At 41.3% G+C, this 26881-nt stretch overlaps 4 protein-coding genes across 7 annotated transcripts in view; 2 read left to right on the top strand and 2 right to left on the bottom strand.

Moving 5' to 3' along the window:
* Positions 1–1054, top strand: part of LOC138202152 (archaemetzincin-2) — a 5703-nt gene extending 4649 nt beyond the window's left edge. The window contains exon 7 of the mRNA XM_069155935.1: positions 317–1054. Coding sequence (XP_069012036.1) covers positions 317–475 — 159 coding nt within the window. The 3' untranslated portion in view covers positions 476–1054. The remainder of the gene's footprint in view (positions 1–316) is intronic.
* LOC138202148 (monocarboxylate transporter 7-like) lies at positions 1043–7842 on the bottom strand. 2 transcript variants are annotated; one of them, XM_069155926.1, is made up of 6 exons: positions 7597–7842; positions 4983–5223; positions 4726–4869; positions 4466–4594; positions 2866–3807; positions 1043–2072 (listed from the first exon to the last, which is right to left on the bottom strand). In XM_069155926.1, the coding sequence occupies exons 2-6, from the start codon at positions 5218–5220 to the stop codon at positions 1765–1767; spliced, it is 1761 nt and encodes a 586-aa protein (XP_069012027.1). In that variant the 5' UTR covers positions 5221–5223; positions 7597–7842; the 3' UTR covers positions 1043–1764. The 2 variants fall into 2 exon arrangements, with proteins under 2 accessions (XP_069012027.1, XP_069012028.1); XM_069155927.1 differs by lacking the exons at positions 4466–4594; positions 4726–4869 and having other exon boundaries at positions 7597–7841.
* On the top strand, positions 7193–19304 carry arsg (arylsulfatase G). Of its 3 annotated transcripts, XM_069155928.1 has the most exons (12): positions 7193–7239; positions 7371–7598; positions 8738–8968; positions 10738–10973; positions 12022–12133; positions 12834–12980; positions 14263–14474; positions 14561–14641; positions 14782–14890; positions 15152–15272; positions 15343–15433; positions 17235–19304. In XM_069155928.1, exons 3-12 carry the CDS (start codon positions 8751–8753, stop codon positions 17513–17515), a joined length of 1608 nt encoding a protein of 535 aa, XP_069012029.1. In that variant the 5' UTR covers positions 7193–7239; positions 7371–7598; positions 8738–8750; the 3' UTR covers positions 17516–19304. The 3 variants fall into 3 exon arrangements, with proteins under 3 accessions (XP_069012029.1, XP_069012030.1, XP_069012031.1); XM_069155929.1 differs by lacking the exon at positions 7193–7239 and having other exon boundaries at positions 7246–7453; XM_069155930.1 differs by lacking the exons at positions 7193–7239; positions 7371–7598 and adding an exon at positions 8320–8377.
* Positions 17962–26881, bottom strand: LOC138202150 (WD repeat domain phosphoinositide-interacting protein 1-like). Its single transcript, XM_069155931.1, has 12 exons — positions 26471–26881; positions 25110–25192; positions 24345–24514; positions 24131–24227; positions 23030–23127; positions 22797–22889; positions 22651–22721; positions 22108–22215; positions 20866–21030; positions 20662–20769; positions 20298–20437; positions 17962–19537 (listed from the first exon to the last, which is right to left on the bottom strand). Exons 1-12 carry the CDS (start codon positions 26545–26547, stop codon positions 19416–19418), a joined length of 1332 nt encoding a protein of 443 aa, XP_069012032.1. The 5' UTR covers positions 26548–26881; the 3' UTR covers positions 17962–19415.

Below are 26881 nucleotides of genomic sequence, written 5' to 3'. Positions count from 1 at the left end.
TTTGCACATTAGTGATGCTTGTTACTATGGCGACTTCATTTCAATGAAGTCATTTGTTATGACATTGTTTACCAGTAGACGTCTTGTCACAAGATGATAGTAAAACTTCAATAATGTAAAAATCATCCACATAGTTTGGAAATACTTCATGGTGAAATTACACCTCAGTAGAAGGAGCTGCCCTTCAATGTGATAAATTAAGTCTAAAGAATAGGAGCAGTTTTATGAGATTTCTTCCCATACCAAAAGATCAGTTTACCAGTTTGGTTTGTTTTGTACTTCTTTTTTTAAGTCAGTGTTTATCTGTGTGTAACAGGCCTTGCTGCATTGGATGGAAGAGGATCAGAGTGACCCATCAGGACCAGAGAAAGCCTCTGGCTGTCGGACTGCATTTCACTTCCCCAAACCCACTGAAGCCTTTCATACATCCAAACTGTGGCTCCGCAGGTGTTTGGACACACTGTATAAAAGGTGAACTAACGTACTGTCCCATAAATCTGGACAATGGAAAAGGATTGGGAGGTCAAAAGGCTTAAGGTTACATAAGGTTTTCTCTTTTTAACATTTCTGTGGCTATTTGGTTAAAGCAGAATCTTAATTTTGGTATATTAATAGCCAATTTTAAAATGGCCACTGGAGCCACTCATGGTTTGTTTAGGAGGTATTGTCTACCAACAGTACAATATCTTGAAGTTGAGGCACCTATGCATTGAATTGTGTTGATTGAAACTTAATGATGACACACTTTGGGAACCTGTATTTGCATACCAAATGTAAGGTTCAGTTTAGCATTATTTTTCTTATGCGAATCAAATTAAACATGCATTATGTACATAGAATATTCTGTAAACATGAAAGGGGTAGGACACTTCTCTTATTCCAACTAATTCACCTTTTACCTTTCTGTTGGCATTTCTATGAGGTTATTTATTTAACAGTTGTCACATTGTTTATTTGCAGTGAATGATGTAACAAATACATGAGCACTTGAAACATTTGCTTAATGGTCAAAGTTTATAAAAAAATAAACAATTACATATAATTAAGGTTCAAATCACATTGTTATTTTATTGTTATTGAACACATTTTCATTACAAAAATAGTTTCTACATCCCGTATTACATAACAGTGCATTGCCACCTTTGTGACAGTTTGATTAAATATAAACCCCTTTAATGACATACTCCTGAGCTTCATGTAGTTCCTATAACAAATGTTACAGAATCTGTGCAACTTATTGTTCTCGCAGCTACATTTGCCTCACAGTTTAACTGGCTATTATTATAGTATTGCTCACCAGCAGGTAATTGCTTGATCACGTTTCAGTGTTAAGTCTCCATTTTGAAATACCTAAAACTATGGCAACTCCATTAACACTTCATCACTCATCATTCATTTTGAACAGGTTCATTCATGCCTTCTAGCCGCATCTCCCGTCATTGTCCATTAAAGCAATAGCGTACATATTCAAGAATAATTTAAAGGTACCCTCATTTTAATCTTACTAATGTTGACTTTGGTAAAAACACAGTTTGGTATGTCAGGTAATTGAGGCACGGTTGCTCCATACATATTGGGATCTAAACATTCTCCAGATTGCTCTTGGATCAACAATGGCAGATCTTAAGCACTTCGTGTTAGTCTCGCTCATCACTGTGTTCATGTTACCGCAGCAATCCACCTGCAGTAGTGTTTACCTTTTACCTTCACATGGATTTACCCTTTTCTGACCCTTATATTCTGCTATATTATATTATATATTGCTCAAGCAAACCGTCTAACCTCGTCAACTTCTCTCGGGGCCCCCGCCTGGTTGTTGTCAGAGTTGTCACCTGATTCAGAGGAATTGTTCGGACTGTTAGTTCTGTTGTCTAGTTTATGCTCTCCACTCTGTTCCTGGCTGGCTTCTGTCCTTTCATGACCTTCTTCAGAGTGTTTCAAGTTTCTCTTTCTGCAAAGTAATCCTCTTTTAGCCGGTTTTACCAACCCCAAGAAGACGGCACTCAGTCCCATGCCGGCTGCACAGGAGCAGAAAGCTGCTCCGTAGTTCTGAGTTATATCCACGAGCACACCTGAGAATAGAGGAAGGACAGAAATCAAAGGAAGCATCAGGCAGCAAGTTCAGTACACTCATCTTCGTGAGTATCACTTAGCACGTGAAAACAGTAGTAAGATGTTTTCTGTGGCTCTAAAGGGGGATGTGCATATAGTGATGTAATCTAAGTTTGGGTTTGTGGAGAGCACTTCCTGTCTTTTTTATTAATCCTGTCATTCGGGGTGTTAGGGCTAAATTTCTTTCCCAGTCCACCTCTGGTGCTCCATAACAACCAATTGCTGTATTCAGTTTGAGTGCATGTGTATCCCAGAGGATTATTGACAGCTGTTTATGTGGCTTGTGATATGAAGTCATCATATTTTGAGAATTTCCTTTGTTTTGTCACGTTTGAACATTACTCCCATCTAGTGGATTTTAAGATCTATGGCAATTAATGAGCCAAATGCCCAATCTCAAAATGTAAACAAAAGTGAAAAGTAATTAATGCATCTGCCACAAAATGTCATGGGTTTTTCGTTGGCCCATGCTACAACCTCCAACCAAGTTTCATGTAAATCTGGCCGGTAGTTTTGCTGTAATTCTACTGACAAATAGACAAACTGACACACAAACACACAAACCAACCAAACCTCCATGGCAGAGGTTAAAACATCAAAATGCAGGATTTTCATTACCAGTGTAACCAAATTTAGATTTTGCTCATCCCAAGAAAATGCATTATTTTGTGATCAGAAGATAAAAGCAATAGTAAAATTGTATTCTAGGAAGTCATTTGTAGAAAATGTGACTTTAAAAAACGCCCCTCTTACCTCCAAGTGGCGGTCCAGCCAGCCCGGCAAAGCTCTGGATGAACACATAGACACCAGCAGCTGAAGACATCCTTTCTATGCCCACCACATCATCCTCAGCCAGCATGGGGATGTGGGTGCATGCCAGCGTTCCCATAAAGAACCCATACAAAGCGCAGCACACAGCGAGGCCATAAAACTCTGTAACCAAAGTAAATCCCACCAGATCTGCAGTCATTGCAATTACACATGCCAGAAGCACGAGGAGCTTCTTCTTCCTGAGCTGCTTCCTCATCAGGATCCACCCAATGAAGAATCGGCCTAAGATTTCCGCTACAGCCATGATGGAAAGCATGTAGGTGGCGCGGCCCCGTTCGACGCCTCGACTTACACTGAGCTCAATGATGTAGAGTGGAGGAGCGAAGAAGCCCAGCGTGGCAAACAGTCCAAACAGAGAGTACAAAATGAATCTGCAGTCTCTGAGGATGGAGAAGTCTAGGAGTCTAGAATTCTTTGAAGATGGCTTTTCATCACCTGATTCGTCACCTTTCATCCCTTGTTTGCCTGCCTCTCTATCCGTTCTGCCCTCTGTTTTTGATTTTTTAATCTGTCCCTTACTGTTTTCCACAGATATTTGTTCTGTCTCTAAACTTGCTTCTTTGCGCGGGAAAGTATTCTCCTCAGGGTTGCTGCTGTCGGGGTACCTTAGCGAATCGACACCAGAGTCCCCGGTGCTGACAGAGCCTGTGGTGAGCTCATTATCTATGGCCTCTCCCTTCTCTTGTATACTGAGGGCTTCCAGTTCTTTAGGGGATGATGTGTCAGTCTCTGTCTTGGGACTTCCTCTGGGTTCAATAATGATTGGTCGAAGCAGCACACCGCAGACGATGATGATGCTTTGCAAAGCTCCAATCGTTGTCATGGTACGTCGCCAGCCAACATGGTCCCTTAATGCCGAATAGGCTAGGAGGCAAAAAGGGGCATTCAGTTAGAGTTCTTCAATAAAGCTGCAAAAGTATTATTACATTCGCAATGTTCAAGATCTGATTTGTATATAGGCTGCTATGGAAATCAATATTAAAAGGAAAATGTGCACAGGACCTTGATGTCAACAAAAACAAACAAACACTACAAGACCTAGAACAACAGTGTTTTCTGTGGCTCTTGGCTTAAGGCCATTGATTCCCACACAATCTGTTCTTCTTTCAAAACAGGTGGTGTTTTTGTTGGGGACCATTTTCAGAGAGTATTTCTGGCAGCAGGATGGCGTACAATGCTCCTATTCATGTAAAGGAAAAAAACATGTCACCAAGTGCAACAATGTGGCTCACTGATGTGTTTTTATTTGGGGTTTTTTCAGAACTATACTGAGAATATTTATCAGTAGGATCAATTCATTGCTGGATTTAGCCTTTTCTTGGTAACTGTTGACAGTCAGAAAAGTATAGAAGCGTATCCTTTAAAATGTTCCCAGTATCTCCCAGATTTGTAAGTAATTTATTTCCCGTCACTAAATAATTCATACAAACTTCAGAACCAAAACAATTCATCCCATGTTTTTTCCCTTTGCTCACACTTGTCTTGTCCAACTGTAGCCATGAGTAGAAGTTCTTCCACTCACCTGGTCCCAAGGCAAACATCGACAAAGACTCTCCAATAGAAGCCACAGATATGACCAAAGATCTTCGACAGTTAAAGTACTGAGAAAGGATGGTCAAAGTGGGCAAGAAGGTCAGACTGTAGCCCAGACCTGCATAGTTGAAGAGATACGCACATTTTTTTTTTTTACCTGAAGACAATGCCGAAGAACAAATTCCAAGAATTATGGCATTGTGTGAAGTTTAAAGTGGTAGATGAAGGAAGCGGTAGCCAAATTAATACCTGCAACTAATCCATAGGTGATGTATATTTGGTTGATGGAGTTGGTAAAGCTGGTGGCAATGGTACCTGAGGAAATCAGTAATCCTCCAATCATGACAACAACTTGGAAACCAAAGCGGCTAGTCATCACGGAGGAGAGAGGACCTGAGGATTCACAGTGGACAACTGAACTGTCTCGTAACTTCATCGTCATTTGATGTCGTCTCAATGATTTTTTTCCACGGTTGCCGGTACTTAACCACAACAGCTGTACGTACCATTGAAGGTCATGACAAATATGCAGATGGAAACAATCCAGGAGACCCGACTGTTGGTCTCTCCAAACTCCTCCATCAGGTCCTGCAGGAAGATGCCAAAGCTCTTAATGGTGCCATAGGTGAAAACCTCCACCAAGAAAAAGGCCACAGCGACCACCCAACCCCAGCCTCCATCAGGGGCTTCTGGATACACATTGGGGCCCAAGAATCGTGGTCCCTTGATTCTGCACAGTGCCATGCCCTGTAAAGACAAACAGCAGTTTTAGTGGCAGGATGAAAAAAGATTTTGAGCTCCTCCTCTTATGTTAGAGGTGGTAAATCTGCTCCTATTGTCTTCAGGTCAGCTGACTTGATAACTGCTGGCTTACCAGTAGGATGCTGATCTGATCTTACTCCCTCTCTTATATCCCTCTTTCTCAAGCTGCTTCCCTTTTAAATAAAGTGGTTCTGTGCACCCTTACTGGATAATGTAGACATACTGTAAGTGTGCTGGAACCAGAGATGGTCAGGAGAAAAACATAGCCTCTCTCAGCACAAGGATAGAGCAAATCAAACATGAATGCAGCTGGGTGGAAAACTGTGTAAAATGTTTTGAGCATTTTACACATCAGTGACTAATGCAGCTTCAGGAGTAAATCTACAACATATTAATTAAACGTTTGGCCCCAATTCTAGGTAACCTGAGCATTGAGATGGGATATATTGAGGGTTATGGGAGTAAATGTTACACATTTTATTTAGAGTATTTCATCCCTTTTGCTTTACAGTCTTTTTAGGCAAGAGAAGAGAATACCTATCCCCCTTTGTGACTTCACTTTATTCATCTTCAGCATATCTGATATTAACTTGAACATAACATTCAAATAACGGATAAAAGACAAATGCAAAACTCAGTCCAATATGTTGTGGTCTTTGTTACGGAATACATCCTCGTTGAAATCCTGGTGCAGACCACGGTACCTTTATTACCAACCATGGTGATGTAAAAACATGTCTTTAACCTGGTTTGCACTCTTTTCTATTTGCATTACGGTTTGGGGCAATGGCTTTTCATTTCTGCCTTCCTCTGAATACATGATTTCTTCTGGGTTTCCCAGGTGGCTAAGTGTACTGTATCATTCATAATCTGCACTGTATTTTGTTGGCTCTCATAATTCTCCAGATGTAAAAACCTGTTTTGTAATTTTTACCCCCAGTTTTTGTAAAACTAAACATTAGGAGCTTTCATAAAATGTACTGCTATGTTTAGCAAAATATAAACTCATTTTTCCAACTACCAACTTCACATATTATGCGCTAAACACTTCTGCTACAACAATTGCGGTTAAAGTTTAGATTAACACAACTACTCTGTATGGTATGTTGTGATTTGTTTCACACATTATTACATTATTCTTTGAAGCAAGTGAACATGAATGGTAAATGGTGGCGCAGACCAGGAAAATAGAAGTTTGTCATCATGCACACCTTTATTAATACACATGCACAAACAGAACACCTGTCACAGACAAATGCCCACACACAACGAGTCATTTCTGTGCCAACACATTTTGATTACCAGTTACACCTGTTCACAGTTTAATCCCGTTGGATCAGTCGGATTAAGACAAAGACGGGTGTGATTGCACTTCGATGCAATAACTCATGTTAAAAAAAAATTCTACACTTAAACAAAACTTGTAAGCACATTAATAGATATCTTGGCACATATACATTAGGATGTTTATTATTTTTAATAGAACAGAACAAAAAGATACTTCATCAGTTGACATAGAGGGATATGATACAATATTTTCCTTATATATAAAATTGGATAAACATCAAAATGTATGTAAGTATTTACACACAGGTAATTTTATTATGTACATTTTTAAGGTCAAGATCATTTTAAATATACACAAACACAAATAATAATGCTCTACATCTGTGACAGGATTATTTCATTACCTAGACAACTGATTTGATAGAGTCGATTTACTTTCTCAAGTTTACCCAAATAGCCTACAAAGAACAGTGGTGCCACAATGATCCTTAGATTAGATTAGATTTGACTTTATTGATCTCACAGTGGGGAAATTTACTCGTCACAGCAGTATAGAGAAAGATAAAAAAAAAAAACAAGTGCACACAATAAAGTTAAAATATTTTTTTTTAAGTATTTTTTCATAACTATATACACATGTGGTCCCGCTAAATGACATTTGATACCACTTCCTTCTGTTCACTGCCGGTTTAACCTCCACTACGCACACGACACGTAAGCACGCTACTTATGTAACACGTGTGTTGTTTTGTCCGGTTAAGCAATTATTTTTGATTAATTACTTGTTTTTAAAGTGAACAATTTGTTATTCTGTATTTATTTTTATTTTTTTTTCTTCAAGAAAGATGGCAGTGGGTTGTTGACAAGAAGCAGCCATATGGTCGTTCCTCGTGCGGCTGACGCAAACGCACGTTCAGTCCAGCGACAGGTCGGTGAACAGCGGTGTAACCCCTGATCAACTGCTCATGGACAAAATCTGAAACAACTTGTGTGTCGCCTGTTTCGGGGAAATATTGAACTCGAGGCGTGTCTTGCCACGCCGGTCTCACTAAAGCAATACTTCTGTCTCACCTGTGAGTTGCTCGTCCCTCGCGGAAGTAATTCGTCCTTCGCTCTCTTCGTTTGTAATCCCGCAAATGCCGCGCGCTGCTTCAGTGGACAACTAAACTGTCCGAGTTATACACGTCCATTAATACTGCCATTTGTCCACACACACACACACACACACACACACACACACACACACTGTCGGGCTCTGTCTGATTCAAGTTCACATTCATTCATGAATAGGCACGAGATCTGGTTGCGGCTAGTTATTCCATGTGTTCGTCTGTACACCCACACACGCGCACGCACACACACACACACACACACACACACAAACTAGGGGTGCAAAATTATGGCTGGTGCCTGAGAACTTAGAGAAATAGTTTGTGTTGCTTCAGACTAACATGTGAGTAAATTACATAACAATTTAATAAAAAATAAAAAAAATTCATCAGTCACAAAACGTTGTCTATTTTTTTTTTACCAAAAGTTGTCCCTTTTCATATTTGTAATATCTGTCGTTTACTCGAATCAAAGACTTCACACTGTTTGCCAGCACAATTCCCATTATTCAGTGTGACTGATTGTCCTTCCTTCTGCAGCGGCAGAGGTACTTTTGTGTTTACCGTTCACCACTTTCTTGACTGTCCAACCCCTCCCATAAACTCTTGATTGCTGTAAAATATCAACTTTCACTATAATTCTCAACCGTAGCTGCCGACATCATTACAGCATATATTATATTTATTTGTGTCTTGGAGATTTACAACTATAACAGGATATACTGGTGTAACGAGGAAGGAAGGTGATCATTTTGATTTTATCACCGTCGCTATGTTTACATGCCCACAAGAACCCAGGTTATTTGGTGGAATTGGGTCGTGCAGTTGTTAACACTGTCGCGTCTTGGCTTGAACCTGCTGGTTGACTGAGGCCTTTCTGTGTGGAGTTTGCATGTTCCCCCTGTATTTCTGTGGGTTTTCTGGGTGCTTGGACGGTTCCCCCTTTCATTGTTATGTATATATTTATCATTATACCTTTAAAAGTTGGTGACTTTTGCATTGCATCCAGTACATAGTATATATATTTATATTTACAATGTGTTTGTATGCTCTGCTGCTCATGTTGTAGGGAAACCCTTTGTTTGTTGTGTGACCCTTTGCAGATTTTGATCCACAATGGCAGAGGTTTCTACCCTGCTGTTTCTGTCTGGGATGCTGCTATGTGGGCTGCTACTCCACAAAGTGTCCAAATGTGGAGCCGGAGTGGATAAGAAGCCCAATTTCATCATCATACTGGCAGACGATATAGGTTGGGGAGACCTGGATGCTAACCAGCCTGAAGGGAAGACAAACAACACACCTTACCTCAACCTGATGGCACAGCAAGGACTCAGGTTGAGGATTTAAATAATCTTATACCTTATTATTAGCAAAGTCTCGAGGTGATTTACATGATATTGCATGAGTTTGAGTGACAGGATATATTCCTCCTGTTATTTCTTCATATACAGTGAAGGAAATAATTATTTGATCCTTTGCCGATTTTGTAAGTTTGGCCGCTGACAAAGAAATGAACAGTCTATAATTGTAAATAATTGTTTATTTTAACAGTGAGAGACAGAATATAAAAATAAATAAATACAGAAAATCACATTATAGTTATAAATTGATTTGCATTTGATTGTGTTAAATAAGTATTTGATACCCTACCAACCAGCAAGAATTCTGGCTCCCACAGACCGGTTAGATTAGTCCTCTCACTTTAAGAAAGTACGCAGAATCCCAACTCATTACCTGTATAAAAGACACCTTTCTCAACTCATTACCTGTATAAAAGGCACCTGTCTCAACTCATTACCTGTATAAAAGACACCTGTCCACAGACTCAATCAATCAGATTCCAACCGCTCCACCATGGAAAAGACCAAAGAGCTGTCTAAGGACGTCAGGGACAAGATTGTAGACCTGCACAAGGCTGGAATGGGCTACAAGACCATCGGCAAGCAGCTCGGTGAGAAGGAGACACCTGTTGGTGCGATTATTCAAAAATAGAAGAAACACAAAATGACCATCAATCGCCCTCGGTCTGGGGCTCCACGCAAGATCTCACCTCGTGGGGTATCGATAACCATGAGAAAGGTGATGGATCAGCCCAGAACTACACGGGAGGAACTTGTTAATGATCTCAAGACAGCCGGGACCACAGTCACCAAGAAAACCATCAGTAACACACGACGCCGTAATGGATTAAAATCCTGCAGCTCAAGAAGGCACATTTACAGGCCCGTCTGAAGTTTGCCAATGAACACCTGAATGATTCAGAGAAGGCTTGGGAGAAGGTGATGTGGTCAGATGAGACCAAAATCAAGCTCTTTGGCATCAGCTCGACTCGCCGTGTTTGGAGGAAGAGAAATGCTGACTATAATAACCCCGAGAACACCGTCCCCACCGTCAAGCCTGGAGGTGGAAACATTATGCTTTGGGGGTGTTTCTCTGCTAAGGGAACAGGACGACTTCACCGCATCGAGGGGAGGATGGACGGGGCCACGTACTGTGAAATCTTGGGCGACAACCTCCTCCCCTCAGCCAGGACACTGAAAATGGATCGTGGACCGGTCTTCCAGCACGACAATGACCCAAAACATACGGCCAAGGCAACAAAGGAGCGGCTCAAGAAGAAGCACATTCAGGTCATGGAGTGGCCGAGCCGGTCTCTGGACCTTAATCCCGTAGAAAATCTGTGGAGGGAGCTGAAGCTTCGAGTTGCCAAGCGACAACCTCGAAACCTGAAGGATTTAGAGGATCTGCAAAGAGGAGTGGACCAAAATCCCTCCTGAGATGTGTTCAAACCTGGTGAACAACTACAAGAGACGTCTGACCTATGCGCTTGCCAACCACGGTTTCTCCACCGAGTCATGTTTTTCTAGGGGATCAAATACTTATTTCAAACAATCAAATGCAAATCAATTTATAACTTTTATATGATGTGATTTTCTGGATTTTTTTTTTTTTTAAATATTTTTTTAGATTCTGTCTCTAACTTAAAATAAACCTACCATTACAATTATGGACCGTTCATTTCTTTGTCAGTGGGCAAACTTACAAAATCGACAAGGGATCAAATAATTATTTCCTTCACTGTAAGTGGTGTTCTTTTTTCCAGACTGACGGACTTCCACTCCCCAGCCTCAACGTGCTCTCCGTCCCGTGCTGCTCTCCTGACAGGCCGGTATGGCTTAAGAAATGGGGTGACTCATAACTTTGCGGTGGACTCTGTGGCCGGTCTGCCTCTGTCTGAAGTCACCTTGCCTCTGCTTCTACAGAGGGCAGGATATTACACAGCCTTGATCGGGAAATGGCATCTGGGACACCATGGACCGTACAGTCCGACTAACAGAGGTGAGCTTGAAATGTAACCCCCGGATCTGTCAAGCTAGACCCAGCTGAACATTGCAGTCTTGGATCAGGTGGGAGTTTTTCAAAAAGGTTTAGATTTTTTTGCTTCTGTCAACCTACAGTACAGATAATCAACCTTTTTTTTTATATGTACTGGTGAGATTAAAAAGTTAAAACTCTGTCTGAAACCTCAGTAAACCCTGTGAGGAAAGGGGCCTCCAACGGCTGCAAGGATATAGAATAATTAATTTAGGCGCGAGATACATCTAAGAATGAAGGGAATTTAGATTATATATGCACTAGTAACAAATCCAAAATATGAAACTGTTAAATGTCCAGGGTTAAGTAGTTTCAAAATAGTTGCAATACTACCAGTGGCAGAAGAATCCCTGAAACCCAAATGTACAGGCATTTATTTAACCAGGTTTTAAACATTATTAAAATGTATTTGCAAATGTCACACAAATTAATGAAATATGAGCTAACAGACACTTTTCTATTGCACAGTACTGTGTCTGTCCAGTTCAGCGTTACGGTCTCAGTCAGACTTTCTAGACCTTTCCAGCCACATCGGCGTCACTGCAGAGAACAGACCGAACAGGGTCACTGATCCCAGATTCTCTCCAGATGTGTCCTGCGAGATGTCAAACTTGCACCTGACTCCCCTTCTTCAGTCTCTACTCTCTCCCCCAAACCTACACATTAACATCTTATAGTCATTGTACAGTAGAACCATTTTACTTGTCGAGCTTCCCTCCAAAGTTGTGCCTCGTGTTCAGGCAATTTTTCCTTCATATGCAGCATTGAGGATGTTCAGGTACTGCAGTGAAAAAAGGCTCAAAGCCCTTGTTCACCACGCCAGGGTGAGAGGGTCGCTGCAGTTGTAACTCTAAGGGCAGAGGGTGCACTGAGATGCGTGGACCTTGTTTTCACTGCGTGATCATACAGCAAGGACTTTTAGAAGCGGCATTGCAGTGCAGCTTTAGGTGCTTTTTAATGGGTATGTTGTGTTTGGGAGATGAGACTTTCAGTTTCTTTGTCTCTTTGACAGGTTTTGACTACTACTTGGGTGTTCCCTACAGTAATGACATGGGCTGTACCGACATACCAGGATATGATCTCCCAGAGTGCCTCCCATGTGACTCGTCTGGACCTCTGATCAGGTGTGGCTCAATGGCTCCTAAAGTAAGCCTCTCAGGCCATAATGAAAGTTTTAAGTATAAGATGTATAGAGTAAGACTGAGTACATGACATTGTTAAGAGACGTCCAAAATTTTTATTTGTATTATAGAAATACAAAAAGTAATGGTTGTAAGTACAGCAAATGAAATCAACAGAAAGTAGGTGATATTTATAAGAAGCTGAAACAAAGTTTCAGTCAGTGTATTTACCTCTGAAGCCTGGTGTTTGCATTATATATTTTAAAAGAAACTGAAAGACTTTGTAGTTGTTTTCTTGGCTTTACAAGGTGATGCAAAAGTAAACGGTCCCATTTAACCCGTCCCCACAACATCATGACCAATCACAGGCAGTGTGTCCCTTCCGGCTGATCCAATCTAGCACCACTATTAACGCTGCCACCAATGGCCGAATATGTATACATGCATAATATGTAAGCAAGGCGTATCACCTTGCTTACAGTGTCGTGACATTGAATCGTAACCCCGGAATCTTGATACGTATGTCAAGATCCTTGCCAATACACAACCCTAGTAATGTTATCAACTGCTAATTCTCTTTGATCAGATCTCAACCTGCCTCCGACAACACCCTCTTTAATTTCTAACCCTGTAACCGCTTGGCATAAACACAAACACTCACACAACATTTACTATGTTATAATGCTCTGTTTTAATGTCGTAGATTGAAGAGGAGCGCGCATGGAGGTTGTTATACCAACGTGGGCCTTCCTCTGATGGAAAACAGCAGTATTGTGGAGCAGCCGCTTGACCTGTGGACACTGACAGAGCAATACAAATCTGCTGCACTCCAGATTATACACAACGCAAGGTACAACACATCTGCAAGGATACACAAAGAATAACTTGTGTGTTAAACGATTTCTACTACATTATGTGACAGATTTAGAGCTGACAGAACCCTGTGGACGTGCACGTCTCGGGCTTAGTCATGATTCATATGATTACACTGTAAACCACTATATTGCAAGAATTAAATTACTTCATAAGTATGAAGTGTGTATGAGGGTGAAATCTAATATGAATGATACTCATACTTCATTACCTGGCACATCACAACAGTAAAGGCGGTGTTGTCTGTGACCGTTTCTATTAATTAAAGGCTCTTAGTCTGAATTTCTTAAGACTAAACACTGTTTGTAGTCTTACCTTGTTATTGTCAGTTGTTATCACTGCAGAGATCTAACAAAGGTTTCATCATGTGAAATTATTACCCATTATTATTATTGCCTCAGATCATTCGTGGGAAAACATGAGAGGTTAACATCTGATATATCAGCGGCAGGTGCCAACATTTGTCAGCATCTGTTTGAAAAACATTTAGAGGTGTGTGTGTGTGTGTGTGTCTTGGAGGAGCAGGAGGAGGAGGGCGGTGAACCCTGCTGTTTGCAGCTGTGTGTGAACAACAACATGCCTTCATACTATACTTCGAGGTCATGTGAACAAGTGCAGCAGTTATCGGTCATGCGGCGTCAAGGAGATGCAACAGTATGCAGGCTTCATTCACTGTCATTTTAAATGAGTAATGTTGTGTTTCAAATGTAAAGTCCACATTCCTTAAAACGGCAACATGAACTTTGAAGTAGGAAACATGAATGCTGCTTGTAATTGTTTAATTCTGTGTGACTACATCCACATGACTGATTTAATAATTCAATGTATTTTATTGCAGTTTTATGTGCCAATATGTTTTGGTAGCAAATATGAAACACATAGTTATTGCATGTAGCACACTTAATGTTGTTTGAAATATTGGCAGACATGTTTTTGGAAACCTTTTTCTAAAGCCATTAGTAGACACGTGGTAATCCTCACATGGACGCCGACTCTTCCTAGCTTGAAGTGAATTGCAGCATAATAGTCTTTTGTTGTGGTGAGCATCTCCACACTAAATGTCAAGGATCATTATTCTTAATGTTGTGTCTTGTGTGACTGTGACAAGTCAAAATGTCTGACAGAAATATGATAGTTATCTCATGTTGCCATGTTTTTGAAGGTCAGTGAATCAAAAGCTTGTCAGCTCATTTTGTTGTAACACAAATCTGCTTGTGAGCGTTTCTCAGTGCACATTTTCTTTTTAATGATCTTTTCAGTAAGCGAGGACAGCCCTATCTGGTCTACATGGCACTGGCTCACATGCACGTCCCCTTGGCCCCTCCGCTCTCACCAGACGCCTCTACCTCTGCTCGCGCCCCAAACAATGGAGCGTACGCCGCCAGTCTGAGCGAGATGGACAGTCTGGTCGGGGCAGTAAAGACGGCTTCAGATGACACGGACAAAGACAATACTCTCATCTGGTTCACAGGTTAGTCTGCTGGATGGATTACTTGCAGAATAATAGTGTGTGTGTTAACGTGACGGAGCTTTCAACGCAGTCTAACTTGTATTTAGGTGACAACGGTCCTTGGGAACAAAAGTGCCAGTTGGCAGGAAATGTAGGACCTTTCACAGGAAAGTGGCAGACCAGCAAAGGTATAAAACTGCGAGCTCTACTATGCCTTCTTAATGAGGGGGGTTGTTGTGTTCACTAATATGGAGGTGGCTGCAGCTTGGGTACATTTTATTACTGTGAAACTTCACGTCTCTAAAGTCATCTTTTGGGAGTGTGTTAGGTGGAGGTTCAGCTAAGCGGACCACCTGGGAGGGGGGTCACAGGGTGCCGACAGTGGCCTATTGGCCTGGGAAGATCCCTGCAAACACAACCAGCTCCGCCCTTCTCAGGTACGCCCACTTTACCAATATGCAGGGACAGTATACATACATTATGCATGTGTAAATATGGAGAAATCGTTTTTTAGATCCTATAATTTACGTGACTACCTTGACGTAAACCAACGGAGTGCTTCAGGACTCGGTAGTAACCAGATGTTATGGATCCAACTGAGGCACACTACTAGTTACCAAAAAGTCTTTCACCAATATCAGTAAAAAAAAAAAATCCACGTAAAACAACCTTTCCTCACCTCTCTTCTCCTCATCCAGCGGTATGGACATCTTCCCAACTCTTCTGTCCCTAGCGGGGGTGACAGCGCCTTCAGACAGACGTTATGACGGCATTGATGCCACAAATACCCTCCTTCACGGTGAACAGATGGGACATGAGGTACAAAAAACTATCACTTAGTGGGGATTGTCCTGTTGAGTTACAATAATACTTCTATCCTTTCCCCTAGTTTCTCTTTCACCCTAACAGCGGGGCTGCAGGGAAGTTTGGTGACCTGCAGGCAGTTCGAACTGGGAAACACAAAGCTTTCTACATCACAGGTACAGGTCACACACAAGTCGTATGTACGACTACAGTCAGACACAATGCAGATGTAGTGTTCTTAACTAACTACAGAGCTGTTTTTCAATGCATATCTGCAGTGCTGCTTGTTATGCCCTGCCTCTATGGTGGAGGGTTTACATGATTTAACATAGTGGTACCAGTCTGGAGGCTCAGTGTTGTTGGTCTTTCTGCAGACATATTTTTGAATATAAAGGCTACATTATAGCAGCTTCACTCTCATAGTGAAGTGTCACACTGCAGAAATGAAGCGAATATCGGAGTTTAATCAAATATTTCAGTGCATTAGAATATTAAGTTAATTTACAGTTGAATACAATATGAAACATTTTGAAGGTCACTAATAGGCCTGTTTTCAGACAAACTGCATCTTTGTTTGAAACTTTTTTTTTTCTTCTTTTTCTGATTTTACAACTTATCAAGACAAAACTTCAACACTTTAAGAATACAAAACAGAAAATGGAACGCTCTAATGGGAAAGGATCTGAGCAGTAGGAGTTAGAAATAACGGCCGCTCTTGGAGAAAAATACAGCAGTTTCACCCAGTCAATGAATTCTGTACCTATTTAAATTTTTTCCATAGCATAGAAAAGAAAGGGCTATTCAACCCTATCAAATGCTTTTAATGAGTCCAGAGACACTACAAGGCCCTGCACGTTATTACCTCTGGCGTTATCTCTGTTCAGGAGCCTCCTCATATTATTAGAGGAATTCCTCCCTTTAATAAAGCCTGTTTGATCAGGATTTACTAATATTAATATTAGTGGTTCAAGCCTCAGAGTCAATAACTTAGCTAAAATCTTTGCATCTACATTAATGAGCAATATGGGTCTGTAAGACGCCGGGTCATCAGGGTCCTTGTTTCTTTTCAGTATCAGGCTAATGTTGCCTAGCGACATTGTTTCAGGTAATTGGTGGGTTGTGTTGAAGCTGTAGTTATAAGTTATGACCAGATGAGGAGTGACCTTGTTTTTAAAAGCTTTAAACCACTCCGCCGGGAACCCATCTGGTGATTTTCCGCCGTGCATCAATGCCATTACTTCTAATATGTCCTTTTCCTGAAGATTTTTGCTGTTCTTTTGTTAGTGTAGGTCATTTAATTTTAGAAAATAATTTGTTGAGTTCCTCTTTTGGGCTGTTATCAGTTTTGTATAATGATTTATAAAATGATACAAAAACACAGTTGATATTTTTCTTATTGGAGGACAATGATGAGTAGTAAGTCTGGCCTACCCAGTCTCGCTCAGGTTTCACGTGTTCCTTGTTCACTAGGTGGGTTTCTTGTAAGAAAGCTATCTGTACCTTGTCTTTTTTGACAAAACTTAATATTTTTTTCCACTTAATTGGATGATGGATCCCCTTTACATTAAATGTACAAAGTTTCATGCTATTTATGCCTGACATTTTCTACTTCCTTTTGTCACAGAGAAATGCTATCCTTTTAGAGACCTCCTGGAGGTGCTCTGGACATGTGTTAACTGACCCTTGCTGACCTAGTTCATATAAATATTCCTTTCTGGTGGTGTGATACAGAACACAACATTTAAGAACACTGAATATAAACAACAGAGCTTCCCAGACTCCCTATTGTAAAGAGGCAATTTTCTCCTGTCCTGTCTCTGACACCTTTTTTTTAAAATTTAAATACTCAACATGTATCTACATAAAAAAATAGGTAACCAAAACCTTGGTTCCAAACTTTTTATTTCGGGGTGAGAAAGGAAAAAGAGAGTAGAAAAAGGGCTGATAAGAAATGCACATTCCCTTGTTTCCTTACAGGTGCAGCAGAAGCATGTGGTGGTGCAACAGGAATGGAGCAGCTCCATGATCCGCCCTTGATATTTGATCTGGAGCGTGACGAGGGGGAGGAAACACCCGTGGAGGTTGAGACACCTGAATACCAGGCGGTAGCAGAGAGGATCGCCCGCAGGAGGGAAGAGCTATTATGGGACATCGCCGCCGACAAGTCAGTGTCCACAGCAGACTACATCACGGACAAATCAGCAGCGCCCTGCTGCGACCCGACGGAGCCCGTTTGTCGATGCCACACGCTGGGATGAACGCACAAACAAGAGAGGCTCACGGATGTAAGCAAACAGATGTGGGGACAAATATCTTCTTTGGATGCAGTTTGTTTGTAGAGGGTGTTTTTGTTTGGGAAGTCCAACGTCCAGATGGAGCAGCAGATGTGCAAACAAGAGGAAAGAGCAAAGAGAGGCAGGCGGTCGTACTTTGGTCAGTTTGTAGACAAGTGGCTGATTTAATTCTCAGTGAGGTCAATAATTTGAGAACAATAACATCAATCAGACCATGAAACATTGTACAACAATCTATGGATCCGTTTGTGGCTGTGTAATTAAAGCCACATTGATTGCTAGAACTAGAAATTTCCACAAGTGTAGCATTATGATTTTGTTGGATATTTGATGAGATTTAATGCAACATCCAAACATTTACAGCTGAAATTATGCTAGTTTAAAAAAAAAAAATCCAAACCACATGTAGCAGAGGTTGAATCATTTCTCGGGTTTTAATGAGTCTCTGGTGTCCAGCATTGAACAGCTCACTGCAGCTCAAGGACGTCCTAATAGCGCCATCTTTTGGCAAATCACATGGTATTACTATGTTACTTATTACAACAGTACTATAGAAATGTTATATATACATTATACACACGGTAAAAATCCTCCATATATATTTAGGCATGGTAATTCTATGTGTTGATGTGTAATACTTAAAACCTTTTGCGAAAGAATATTTAATACATCAATGTAAAAAGAACCACATGTGAATGTCTTCAGCATCATGTAGTAAATAAAAAGGTCTTCAGGATATCGCTGAAAGTTGAGAACCTGTAACTTCGTCGCGTGCAGCTTTTCACATTAAGCTGTTGACCACTCCTCCCACAGAGCCGACTCTTCCAAAACATATTATCAGGTTACATTTGTGACTCCGCAGGTTTTTAAATCACATCTATTGCTGACATATTTAGCATCACGGCTGCATCTGCAGATCGCGTGACACCTGAGGCATGTAGTGCGATTTTAAATAGTGGATCACGCAAAATCTTCTTCCTTCATTGAGCGAACACTCTCGCTCTCTCTTGAGGTATGACACATTTAATGCCCATTGATAAGTCCTGGGGCCCGATGGACAGACATGCCCTGATGATAGAGCTTAAGGAGCTAATTCATAAAGACTTGAAAGTGACAGAAACACATGAGGTGTTCTTCTTTTTAGACTACCTTTATCAGCTGTCACATTCCCCTCGGCTTGCTGCTAAAACTACATCAAAGGTGACTTCTAAGCATCTTTCATCAGAGCAGTTTTGTGAATCGGACCCCTGGTTACTCTACAATGGCAGCAGGCCACGCCCACTTGTGCTCTTCTCTACTACATGAGTAGTATTGTCAGTCAGCTCATAATACTTACTTTCTCATTTGGTAAATTGCTACCTTGATAATATTTTGTTTGGAACATATTGTCCAATAACACGTATTGTATATTGAACAATAATGTACATGTGTTGTCAGGATTTCTTGCCGTGCACAGTGGTTATTTAAAACTGTTTACCACTGTTGTTAATAGCATTACATGGGAGTTAACAGCAGGACTGTTCTTAGACAGTCTGTCTAAGAAAAGAGCAAATGTTTTGGTAGAGTTTTTTCTAATGAGTGGACGTCCCACTCTGTTTTAGTGTTTTTTTTTTCTTTCTTCTATATTCCTTATAAAATGTAAGAAGGGCGCAGAATACAGAAACACCAGGAAGTAATATGTTGCGGGATTTGACCCTATTGGTCGGCAGGAGAACTTGTGTGTGTGTGTGTGAGGGGGGGGGGGGGGGGGGGGGGCAGACAATGTCTGAACACATCAGGAATATTTTTGTCCACCCTCCCTGCTTGAAACAAGTAAGTCTGATTTTTGTGTAGGGGCAGAAGGGTTCATCGGCGGGGTGTTTGGTCAGTTACTCTGGCTGCCGACTGGAGGAAACTCATTCTCGTCGTCCAGACAAACGGGGCCCTCTGCAAACTCGTGCTCGGGGAAGACGTCTCCCTTCTGCGCTCCCCCATCTTCAGAGTAGCCTGGGAAGAAAAGAAATGAGACGCAGAGATGTTACTCTCATCTTTGTCCCGCAGGATACTTTTTGTTGCACCTGCTGCTTTGTCTGAGAAGTTGTGTCATCACCTCAGCTCTGACTCACAAAATTAAAATGAAACTTCATAGATGCTTCATATGTATTTTAAAGTTAATGATTTGGTAATCATCACTGAAGTGTTTATTGTAAGACTTTACTCTCCTTAAAAGCCCTTAAATCTATTAGCCAGCATTCATCGAAGATCAAAATAATAATCCTGATGTATGGCTACGTTGTATTAGGTGAAAGCATTTATCATATCCTTTGCTACCATCACACTTTCTGGAAATGTAACACCACCTTTAAAAGGGGTTTCAATTAGTTTAAATAAAGGTTATTCCTATTACTTTCAGACAAGCAGTTATTCTATTTCAAAACACGCTTTTTAAAAGTAGCAAAGGTTTCCTACGGTGGTACTTATTTACATCTCCCACATGAACTATTTAAGGAATTTCTAATGAAATTTGTAAAATTAAAACTTCTTGTGTAACTGTCAAAAATGACTTAAGAGCACTTTCCGGATTTTAGTATCAAGTATTTCTGATATTTTTTAACTCTACGCAAACCAGCTGCTTGGTTAAAACAAGTTTCAAAAAATAAGTAGTTTTAAGTAGGGTTTAAAGGTAAACTGTTATGTATCTAATTCAGAATGGCAGTGGTAAACTTATGAGCGGTTTTCATCAGTTTATCGATTAGGAATACTTTACCCATGAGAGTGGTGGAGGAGGGCGGGGTCGACGGGAGAGCCACAGTGGCAGCATACGATTGGCCAGCTGGTTGTGGAGGAACATCCTCTATGTTCTCCTCTTCTTTTTCTTCCACCTGCTCCTCACTGGAGTCAAAGAGCCTACAGGAACAGACCAGACAGAAGCGTAACAACATTGTAACATCCAACTAAACCAGTGTTACATTTTAAACTACTACTACTAGTCCAACATTTCAGGTAACTTTCATTTCCATTTCCACTTTCCAGTTAAGTTGAGGGAACCAAAATGAGTGAACATTTTAATTTACGGTTAGGGTTTAGATGCAAACATTTATGAAGGATGCATTCCACTAAGACATACACACCTGTGTTTTTGGACAAGGACACACTCGCCTCCATCCTGTGGATCCACATTATAGATATACAGAAACCCGTCTGAGGAAGCCACGAGCAGGCGAGGAAGCTTCTGAATCCTGACCAACAAAACACATCAGATGTGAATAAACCTGCACAGATTCACACTTTCAAAACTTACTCTCTCATGCTGTTGATCTCCTGCGCTGCCTTACGTAGCCAGAGCGCAGATGTTCTTCAAGCCGAACATGTTGAGTCGAACGGTGGCGAAGGCTCTGTCCTGATGCATCATGTCCGACACCTGCGTGGGCAAGTAGGTGCTGGCTGCTGTGAACATTTTGCCCACGTATGCTGACCATGTCGGAGACTCTTCCTCTCCACTGGAAAGGAACAAGATTGTTAACATTTACCATGAATAAATTACTACTAGAGAGACGTTAGTTTAATTATGCCTCCACACCATCCCATTCTCCTGAACACAACGCCTCAGAAACACCTCGAGGCAATTTCTTCAAATTGTGCACAAATGTTCACTTGGTCCCAACGATGAAGTCATTTGATTTTAGAGATGGAAGGTCAGAGGTCACTGTGACCTCACAGGGTTGTGCCCATGAAGAATATATACATTAATTCCAAAATAATTTCACATTAATGTCTAATAGGATAAAATAATGAAGTGATAATAATGAATATCCAAAAGGTCAAAGGTCAACTTCACTGTGATATTACAATGTTCTAAAAAAAACAAAACACTTTTCTGTACATTATGCTACACCATAACTCAGGAACCGAAGGGAGACTTTGACCATAATTCCCATTTTATGTTGGATACTGAATTTGTGACGATAATCTTGGGTGTCCACTTCTGTGCTGTCTGGTTGAAGATGTCTGTGAATCATCCGTGGTTTAGAATTTGTAGCTTCTTTGCAGCTACATCTATTTAAAGCATTGTCGACAGTCAATCAGCTTTGTCGGCCAATTGTGTGAACACGCATAAGGATTCCTTAAAAGTCTTCACTACATATATGTATCTGAAGCTTGATGGAGGCAACCAACCACGAGGAGGTGATTCTGGTTTTATAAATGGGGCTGAGACATATGGGAAAATTGCTGCCTTATATTATAATTACAGCAGAGGGAGCTGGATGTTCATGTAAACAGGACTAAAGGGTTCAGATAAGGACAATAGAGAAATCATTTCTTATTGTCAGTCTCATTAGAGAATTAGTCACCATACTTTGAAAAACAGGCTTTATTTTGATCTCAGTATCCTTTAGTTGTAATTGTGAGGCAGGACACTGTCACAGTAATGGTTTATCATTGATTATTACTGCATATTACCACACAATCTATGTATTGCCATTATTACTGTATCTAACAGCATTAATATGATCAGCATATTGTGTCTAAATTGGTTCGTCAGTGACTTCAAAATAAAACTAAGAGTGAGTGTTTACCTGGGGCTGTGTTGCTCCAGTTTAAAGATATGAACCGTCTCCGTGTTGCTGGAGGCACACAGGAACTGTGCGTCTGCGCTGAAGGACAGCGAACTGATGCTGACATATCTGACACACAAGGAACAGAAAAGGACAAAACAGGAAGAGATGAGTGTACGAATGACGTGTTTCTCAACCACAAGCTTGTGACGTTAGCTGATATAAGGCATGACTCTGACCTGGTCACAACACTTTGAGGGCTAAAACGTTGTGTGTGACTCCACTGTCTTTCAGTCTAATGTTTCCAAGACTCACATCGCCATCGACAGTGTGCACAGCACAGTCACGGCCATCTACCACTGGCTTCCAGACAGATAAGGAGTAAAGTTTCTCTCTCTAACCTAACTGGTGAGGAAGAGGAGGGTCATTTGAACTGCTAACCTCCCAGTCACGAGAACTTTGTTTGACCTCCGTCGTACACCATGAATCGTTTTGTCTGCTGCCTGCCCTCAGTTTGTCTTTTAATACTTTATGACTGAACCACAAGAAAACATGAGCGCTAACCTCTTCATCCCTCGTCGGAATTCAAACAGCTTCACTCCTTCAGGCACGCTGAAGACTCTGATAACGGTACCCTGTGGAGGAGGATGTGGTCAGACGGGCCGATAGGTATTTAAACAGGAGGGGTAAAGTGGGATCAAAGCCCTCACCTTCTCTGATGCACTGGCCAGTTTTGTGCCAGAGGCGTTGAATGTGAGGGCAGCCAGGGGACTGTCGTGGGCCTGGATCAGCGTCACAGTGCTCTAAAGGGGGCAAACAAATGCATTCTGATGATGTGAGCACCAGCACCAGGGTTGCCTTTTTACCTCATGTGGTTTTCAAGTGAAATAAAACAGCTGCAATCTGTCCTTCACCGCAATGTTGAGTTTTAATGCAGCCTCACCAGGTTGTTGGCATCGTAAACTGTGATCTCTCCGATGGTGGTGCTGCCAGGGTACGCCAGGTAGGAGTTACTGTGGTTGACGGAGAGCGCGCAGAGACCTACGACGGAGTACAGAGGACAGTTTTTTGTGACCGTTTCTTTTTCTGTCTTTTGTCTTCAACATCTACTATTGGACCAATCTTGCCCCTTTCCTTCAAATGGAGCAGAACATGTTTCATCTGTCTGAACCAAGTATTTGCTGCTGAACCAACGGCAATTCCAAAATCAAACAAACAGCGCATGTCTGTTTTCAACACAGTGCTTTTTGCTTACTGTGTCATTGTCACAGGGTGATCATCAATGCTTTTGAGTGCTTGAGTATTTCTTTTACAAGACTATATTGTTATTTTGCATTCTAGCAAGCAGCCTGAAAGCAACAATAGTTAAGTTCTGAAAGAAGAAGTGACCGTTTTCAAGTCGGTTGGCTTCCTAAGCACTTAAAATACACTCTTGTCCAGTTTCGCTGCTCCTGGTCTGCTGCGACCAGCAGTTTTCTGGTGGCTACTAATCTATCAGCGAACTGAGATTACCGAGTCACTTTACAGAATTTACGACTCTTCTCTGCTTGTGCTGCTGTTACACTATATTGTAGCAGTTAACATTAGCCTGTAAATGTAGTTTGTAGTTATATCAGTATGTTTTCAGCAAAGATTCTACAGTATTTTCGCCCTTTGCATGAATTGAAGTTAATTTTCAAGATTTTATACAAATATATACATTATTATTACACACGGTGGTGCCGATAATTATTTAAGCCACAATTAAAAAGTTATGATTTTCTTAACTTTATATATGTAGATAGATCGTGTTGAAACAAAAAACGTATTTACTTCAAAGAAAGATAATTCAAGCACACTTGTTCAGTTTTAAATGATGAAACAATGATAAACAGTTCAAAATAAAGACAAAAAAGTATTTGGACCACCAATAGTGGCTTCACTAAAAATTAAGATGTTTTATTATGTGGTTTTCCAACATCTAGCTGCCTGACAACATTTGGCCGTGGGGTCACCCAGTTTTTGTAACATCTAGCTTTCAGTTCATTTAACACCTTGAGTGTACCTGAGGGGTTGGAGGGTGTGTTGAGCAGGGTCTTGAGTAGTTTCATGTCCTTGATATTGTGGATGTAGATCGACTCTTCCAGGCAAACCACAAGTCGCTGATGTTGACACGGAAAGTGAGGGCAACAAAGAAAGGAGATTAGTGCAAGATCCTTTATCTAACAGCACGAACCAGAAGGATCACAGGTATGGGAAGATCCACTTCCTGATCTTACCTGTCTGTTGAGCCTGACGGAGAGGATGTTGTTGGAGTAGCTGTAGTTACAGATCTCTGTACCTTTCTTGAAGTGGTACACGTTCATTCGTCGAGGCATGGACAGACTGACCACCACCACCAGGCTGCTGGAGAACAGCCGCTCCACTATGTAGACGTCCAGACACTCCACTGGGAGGACAAGACAAAGGTCTTGGATACGGACTGCATAAGGAAGCTTCGATGTAACCTCATATCAACAGTGCATTTACAGTCCTTTCACAAAGGCTGATTGTTTTCTGTTCCTATACAACTTCCTATACATTGAATACAAATAAAAATGGCTTTACTGCTGTCATTCTTGCGGCCAAACCACTTTTATTTACACAAGAAGAGAAATTCAGTCACCAGAAAGCAAGAACAGTTAAAATTTCCTCAACCATCTCTGAACTTTCTCTTTCATTGCTGCTGTTGAGAATTAGAAAACCGACCATTCTTCTGTGTTTGCCCAAAGGTGCAGCAGAGCAAATATGTGGCAGTGTGTCTGAGTTTTAAGACCAAGGTGAACCTGACCACTGCCCAAATAATACTGTGTAAATGTCTGTCACTGTGGTTGTGTCATTTTAGGGGGCGGATGCATAATGTACTTTCTGTATGCGTAACTGAACTTTTACAGGTAAACAAAAACGTCCATATTCTACACTGCAGATGTGGTTTTAAGCTGTCGTGCAATGTTGCACACTAAATGTTGCTGAGTAAAGAGAGTAAGGAACAGGTTCCCTCGTACCTCCCTCATGGATGCAGTCCAGCTTGTCCACAGCTGTGACTGAGAAGAGCCGGTAGCCGGTCTTGGTGCCCACTGACAGAGAACTATGATAAAAACAAACAAACAAGCACAGAGTATCATATCAGCCACACACACAATTGTAATTACAATTTTCAATTAGAATGATTTTAAAATAAAAAGCCCCTGAAACTCTGTCCAAATTTAAATCTGATGCATTTTATGTGCTTTCACATAGCTAAACACACAATTTCAACACAGTTTGTTGTCCATATTTTGATACATTGCTTTTGGAGCAGTAAAATAATCTTTGGTTTGATTGTTATTACCGAACCAATTAGTGAATGGATTTGATTAAAATGAATAGCTTGCCATTGGAAAGCACTGGATTATCCATTCACAAGGTGTAAATCAAGGTGGGGTGAATATAATAGATGGTACATATCACTGGTATCATTTCCATCCAGGAAACAGTAGTTATAGGATCAGTGTGAATATCAGCTGAGGTGACTTCTTTACAGGCGCACTGAAAACTGACACATCTTTGGCCATTTTCTTATACTAGCACAAGGTCTTAACTTAAGGCTGTAACCGACAGGAGAGGGTAGGACACGGTTGTCAGGTCAGATCCAGGCGTTTGGAGGTTCTTGGTAGCCATGTGTGACATGATTTCTCTGAGCTTTCTTATCTTGTTGGACACAGTCATAACAAAGCTTCCATTTAAAAACTGCTAATTGTCCCGAAGAAGCCTGTCCTATTATCTTGTCAAGGTTGGAGTTGAAAATAACCTGAAGGCACAAAAGATACTGTACTGGACTGTTTAACCACCTGCTTGGTTTTACAACCAAAGCCAAGGATGATGTTTATGTAAGGAGGCACACCTGTAACTGAAGAAGCCAAAGAGATCTCCTGGATTTGTCAGTTATTTTATAGCTTGACCTTAAATACTCAGTAAGCAGAGGACAAGTACATTTGTTCTTACTGTTACATGTTAATTATTAACATGTAATATTATTGTAGGTAAACTGCTGTCATGAATCACGGGGGAAGTAGAGACTAGAACAGGCCTACACATTGTGTTTTACAGCAGTCAGAAGTTTGGTTGCAGTACTAACCGATGAGTTCAATGTGCAACAGGCCTGAAGATTAACACAGTGGCCTACTTCACTTTCAGCTCGTTGTGACTCATCTCGAAGTTTTAATGAGGCGTACAGAAGTAGTTTCATGTCGGACGCTGTCTTCCAACTCCCCCGTATAAGCAAATAAACCAGACTTTGTAAATGAGGCAGAAAAACAATTATGCAACAGTCAGGTGCAATCAAAGAGATTGAGTTTATGCTGGGCCCGGTCCGCGGGTCGCTTACGTGGTGTCCTGGTTAAACGAGGCACATATGAAGCATCGATGCACTCCCGGACCGTCCGGTACGTCCTGGGACTCCATTCGAGCCGCCAAATCCCCGCTCCTCTCCGCTGGGCCGAGGTCGGAGGCCTTTGGGCTCGGGTCGATCCCCGCCGGAACCCACTTCCCCTCCTCCTCTGCTCCCCGACTCCAAGCGCCACGCTCACACTCTTCAGGGAGAGGAATGTCCGGACAGACAAGCGGGCTCAGACGGCACACATCATCCGGCGAGGGTACTGTCCCCAACCTGGACAGGAGGAAAGATAAATGACAGCACTGTTTCACTGGAGTCAGTCGACACTGTTGTTATGATTATGTTATTAACTTCCAATATTCACACAGCAAAACAAAAACAGCTGATGGGAGGATGCATCAC

This window comes from Embiotoca jacksoni, unplaced genomic scaffold, assembly GCF_022577435.1.
Source record: "Embiotoca jacksoni isolate LCO1_2020_lvr unplaced genomic scaffold, fEmbJac1.0.p SCAF_20, whole genome shotgun sequence".
In the NCBI taxonomy this organism is placed as follows: Eukaryota; Metazoa; Chordata; class Actinopteri; family Embiotocidae; genus Embiotoca; species Embiotoca jacksoni.
Note: the sequence above shows the minus strand (reverse complement) of the source record. Positions and strands in the feature narration are given on the sequence as shown.

Coding starts and splice junctions, on each gene's coding strand:
- LOC138202150 (XM_069155931.1), bottom strand. CDS start 26,547: ATGGAGTCCCAGGACGTACCGGACGGTCCGGGAGTGCATCGATGCTTC. Junction 22,890..23,029: donor TTTACGATGCCAACAACCTG/GTGAGGCTGCAT, acceptor TGCCCCCTTTAG/AGCACTGTGACGCTGATCCA. Junction 20,770..20,865: donor AACATCTGCGCTCTGGCTAC/GTAAGGCAGCGC, acceptor TTTGTTGGTCAG/GATTCAGAAGCTTCCTCGCC.
- arsg (XM_069155928.1), top strand. CDS start 8,751: ATGGCAGAGGTTTCTACCCTGCTGTTTCTGTCTGGGATGCTGCTATGT. Junction 12,134..12,833: donor TCGTCTGGACCTCTGATCAG/GTGTGGCTCAAT, acceptor TTAATGTCGTAG/ATTGAAGAGGAGCGCGCATG. Junction 15,273..15,342: donor GTGAACAGATGGGACATGAG/GTACAAAAAACT, acceptor CCTTTCCCCTAG/TTTCTCTTTCACCCTAACAG.
- LOC138202148 (XM_069155926.1), bottom strand. CDS start 5,220: ATGGCACTGTGCAGAATCAAGGGACCACGATTCTTGGGCCCCAATGTG. Junction 4,870..4,982: donor ATTTGTCATGACCTTCAATG/GTACGTACAGCT, acceptor GTGAATCCTCAG/GTCCTCTCTCCTCCGTGATG. Junction 4,595..4,725: donor CACCTATGGATTAGTTGCAG/GTATTAATTTGG, acceptor TCAACTATGCAG/GTCTGGGCTACAGTCTGACC.